This window comes from Bidens hawaiensis, unplaced genomic scaffold, assembly GCF_021521415.1.
Source record: "Bidens hawaiensis isolate Kalapana, Puna unplaced genomic scaffold, B.hawaiensis_p1.1 tig00036711_1, whole genome shotgun sequence".
NCBI lineage: Eukaryota > Viridiplantae > Streptophyta > Magnoliopsida > Asterales > Asteraceae > Bidens > Bidens hawaiensis.
The window spans coordinates 66,395-70,735 of record NW_027505425.1 but is presented as its reverse complement, the minus strand read 5'-3'; the positions used below and the strand labels follow the sequence as shown (position 1 = coordinate 70,735).

General features: G+C 43.7%; 1 protein-coding gene across 1 annotated transcript; it reads left to right on the top strand.

Moving 5' to 3' along the window:
- Positions 1-2,472: 2,472 nt before the first annotated feature.
- LOC143613121 (ribonucleoside-diphosphate reductase large subunit-like) lies at positions 2,473-3,025 on the top strand. Its single transcript, XM_077086920.1, has 3 exons — positions 2,473-2,618; positions 2,697-2,844; positions 2,922-3,025. The coding sequence occupies exons 1-3, from the start codon at positions 2,518-2,520 to the stop codon at positions 3,012-3,014; spliced, it is 342 nt and encodes a 113-aa protein (XP_076943035.1). The 5' UTR covers positions 2,473-2,517; the 3' UTR covers positions 3,015-3,025.
- Positions 3,026-4,341: the final 1,316 nt, after the last annotated feature.

Genomic DNA, 4,341 nt, shown 5'->3' with positions numbered 1-4,341 from the left:
CCATCTTTGCTTACGAGAGCTCGTCGTAACTGATCACTGCGCGCGCCTTGTATAAAGGCCACGCGCAGGAGCTGCTCAGTTATGCCCCCGATTGCCAGGGACTCCTGATTGAAACGAGTGATGTAATCTTCAATCGTTTCATCATTCCTGCGGATGCAGTGCATGATGTCATCAGGATCGCGCGTGTGCCTGCGCTGCTGTACGAAGTGGGCCTGGAACTTTTCTAATAGTTCCTCGAACCCATCAATTTGCCCTGTCGGCAAGCTCTCGAACCATACTCGCGCTGCGCCCGTGAGGCAGCGGGCAAACATATGACACCATGTTGGCATCGTCCAGCTCTCTAGGTTTCCCGTGTTATAGAAACCTTGCAAAAAGTCATCTGGATCTGTCGTGCCATCATATTTCCCCAGACCACTTGGCATCTTGGTCTTATGCTGGATGGGAGCCTGCGCGATGCGCGCAGTAAACTTTGAGTGTTTTACCAGGATGGCTGGTCTGTAGGGTGTGGTTACGTCCACTTGCCCTCTGACCGGTGGGCTGTATGGCATGTGCAGATCCGGATCTGCTCTGGCTCCTGGCGCCATGTTCACAGGCGCGCGGAGCTGCGAGCCTCCTGCATGAGTATCCCTTGTCTTTCTCATGCTATGCACCTCTTCATCACTGAACTCTGTGTGTGCAGTGTGAACAGAATGCCCTTCTTCCGGCGCGCGCGGCCTTTTTGTGGGCTGCTTCTCCATCGCTTGCCTTTGTGTTTGGTCGGCTAGCTTCTTCTGTTTGATCATTTCAGTGTACTTTTCCATCAGACGCCGTTGCTCATTTATGAGCCATTCATTCGGATCGTCTGCTTCATCTTCTGGACCCATTGGTCCCTTCAGCTTCGCGCCGGCCATATTTTGTAACGTGCGATCGTCTGGAGGAGTTTCAGTCTGGCCGTGAGGGGTTGTGACGAAGGGACGGTTGCTGGTGGTACGCGTAGAATCACGCGGAACCCTCAGAACCTGCTGTCCGTCGTTAACACCCTCACGTTCAATATCCTCCAGAGCTTGATCAACGTTACGAACTCCAGAAACCATGGTGATTGAATTTTTTAGATCTGGATGAGATCTGATTGCCGTTTGTAACAGTGGATGGCGCCAATGAAGAAACGTGGATCCACTCACTGGTAGCAGATCTACTTTCCTCGGGTGTGATTAAACTATTTCACCGATGGTTCTTCTGGATCCGAGTGCTTCCACCTACAAAATGAACAGCGCCGTTACTTACCCCTCAGAAAGGGACAGAGGGGTCCTCTTTGGGGTAACCCTCCGGCGTGAGAATCAGTATCTTTTGGAGAAGATAATAATGTTGTATGTAAGTGAATCTCAAGAGTATTGCTGAATCGCCGAATACTCTTGATTTGTGTGACTCTGTGTTTTCTCTGTAACTGACTGTGAGTGAATATGATTCAATATGATTGAATGTGATATCACTGCTTGTAACTGTCAATGATTGAGTGTGAATGAATGTGTCATCAAAGTGGAGTTGATGCTGTATTTATAGTGCTAGGGTTTCCACTGGTTGGGCTCAGCCTCGTTGGCCTCCTCCAACCGCACTGCGCCATGTGTCCTCTGGGACACCTGGCGCTTTCTCGTTGGTTGTAATCATGTGGTAGCACATGTGTCATGCTGAGTTGTCGACCTTTCATTTGGCAGCTGTCAACATCAGCATATTCTTACTCCTTAAAAAGATGCCTTCTAGAAGATTGTCTGACGTGCACAATCAAGGTTGCCCTAACCCTGATTTGGATAAGGACGAGGTTGATTATGTGCACGTGTGATATGCGCCCATCCTGAGGATGCGCGAAGTCTTCTTTTTATTCTCACGCGCAGATATTTCATGCGCAGGTGTGATATGCACGAGCGTGTGATATGCGCCGCGCGCTGGTGCGCCACGCGCATATGTGACGCGCGAGCATATGTGATGTGCAAGAGCATGCGATATGCGCCGCGCGCATATGTGATGCGCGAGCATATGATGCCTGAGCATGTTTTGTATGCGCCATGCGCCTGGGTTTTGGCTTTGTGCCTTCATAATGTCTTTATCTTGCGGGTTGACCCGCCTTGATTGGTGTTGAGGCGGGTACATACCTCTTCACAAAAGATAGTGACTAATAATATTTTTTGTAGGGAATTCTGCAACCAGATATGTGGGACGTAACACCTTCAGATAGGTGGGACTGGGCCGCTCTCCGTTCAATGATAGGCAAAAATGGTGTTAGAAACTCACTGCTTGTAGCCCCGACGCCAACTACTTCAACAAGTCGAATTCTTGGAAATAACGAGTGCTTTGAACCATGCACTTCCAATATCTACAATCACAGAGTTTTAAGGCAAGTGATTGTATATTTGTAATATTTTTTATTTAATAATAATATAATATATTTATCCAAATACTATTTGCAGTATCTGACCAATAATTTTGCTCTGCAGTGGTGAATTTGTTGTAGTGAACAAGCATTTGTTGTATGATTTAACCGAGATGGGCCTTTGGTCCCCTGCTCTGAAGAATCAGATCATATACGAGGAAGGTTCCGTTCAAAAACTTTCTGAAATTCCTCAAAATCTGAGAGAGATTTACAAGTATGATTTGCAGCCACCGTCCTCTTTTTATCTTACAGTTTTTTTTCTTGTTCCTGATTTGACATAATATGGAATCAGAACCGCGTGGGAGATCAAACAAAAGACATTGGTTGACATGGCTGCTGACCGGGGATGCTACATTGACCAGAGTCAAAGTCTAAACATACATATGGAGCAACCGAACTTTGGCAAGGTTTCGTCCTTGCACTATTATGCTTGGTCAAAGGTACGACAGTCACGGTTTCCACTTGCATTAATATGTTATTGATGTAGTTGTTAAATGTTTGTTCATGTTGGTTACAGGGCCTTAAAACAGGTATGCATTATCGTGCTGCAGCTGATGCTACTAAGGTCACTGTTGATCCTTCCATTCTCAATGTATGCATATTGTTTTAAGTTGTCTTTATGTTCTTATTAAAACAACCTGACCTGATTACTGAAACGCGGAAAATTACTAAAGTTAGCAGAGAATGACGATGACAACACGCAATGGCGAAGTATACTTAGGGCCCGGGGTGGCCCCAACCCCCCATGTTTTTCTGCGCGGTAGTGTAAATTTACCCGTTTTCGGCCGAAATTTTTTTATACGTAGTGTAAATTTAACCGTTTTCGTTCTAAAATTTGAGCCCGGCCCCTCCTGTTTTTTTGCGCGGTAATGTAAATTTACCCGTTTTCGCTAGAAATTTTTTTATACGTAGTGTAAATTTAGTCGTTTCCGTTCTAAAATTTGAGCTTGCCCCCCTGTTTTTTTGCGCGGTGGTGTAAATTTACCGTTTTCGCCCGAAATTTTTTATACGTAGTGTAAATTTAGCCGTTTTCGTTTTAAAATTTGAGCCCGACCCCCTCGTTTTTGAAATTTTTTAATACATATTGAGTTCGGGCCCCCCGGTATCTTAGTCCAAGCTTCGCCACTGACAACACCTAAAGGTCACAGATGAACAGGAAGGAATCTATGGCTTGAGGGAGTTAGAGGTAATTGACGATTTTGGTGGCTTGCAATGTAAAGCTGGGATGACTTGGGTTTCTGTTTCTTGATATAGTTGTTGGCTTGATGCAACTTGGTTTATTTATAAACAAGGTTTTTGTTTAATTTAAAGTTTCTAATTTATATTTTAATTGCATTCTTGCTGATGGTTAATTATAATACAAACACGAGTAGGGCTATAAGCGAACCGAACAAAACGAGACATTGTTTTTGTTCATTCGTTAAGCTTTTTGTCGGACAAACGGTTCATGAACACTCAGCCGAACGAAAGTTCGTGTTCGTTCATTATGGAACTGAGCTTGTTCATGTTCGTTGGTTGATATTGTAAACGAACCCAAACGGGCACTAATAAACAATAATATAATGTATCCCTACATAAAAGACCCTAACGGCCAAATGAACTTGTTTGTGTTTGTATGTTAGTATTAAGTTACGACTTTAGTCTGAGTTTGATTTTGAGAGATTTTATTGTCAAGTTTTGTCGTCTTTGTGTACCACCATACGAACTTAAGTAAGTTCGCCACTTACTTAACTTCGCCTCCACAAACTTCGCTCCAACATAAACTTTCATAAAACACAGTATCTAATACAAACTCAATTACAAGCAATTGTAACTTTACCTAAGGTATGGCAACGTTACCATTTAGTAACACCAATATATAAGATTGCATATGATAAAATTCTATTAAGTTCCAACTTGAAAATATGAAACAATTAGAAAACAATAGTAATTAGTTT

Bases quoted from the DNA above. Each gene is read 5' to 3' on its own strand.
- LOC143613121 (XM_077086920.1), top strand. From the start codon at position 2,518: ATGGGCCTTTGGTCCCCTGCTCTGAAGAATCAGATCATATACGAGGAA. The intron at 2,619-2,696 runs GTATGATTTGCA...ATATGGAATCAG, and splicing joins AATCTGAGAGAGATTTACAA to AACCGCGTGGGAGATCAAAC. The intron at 2,845-2,921 runs GTACGACAGTCA...TGTTGGTTACAG, and splicing joins ACTATTATGCTTGGTCAAAG to GGCCTTAAAACAGGTATGCA.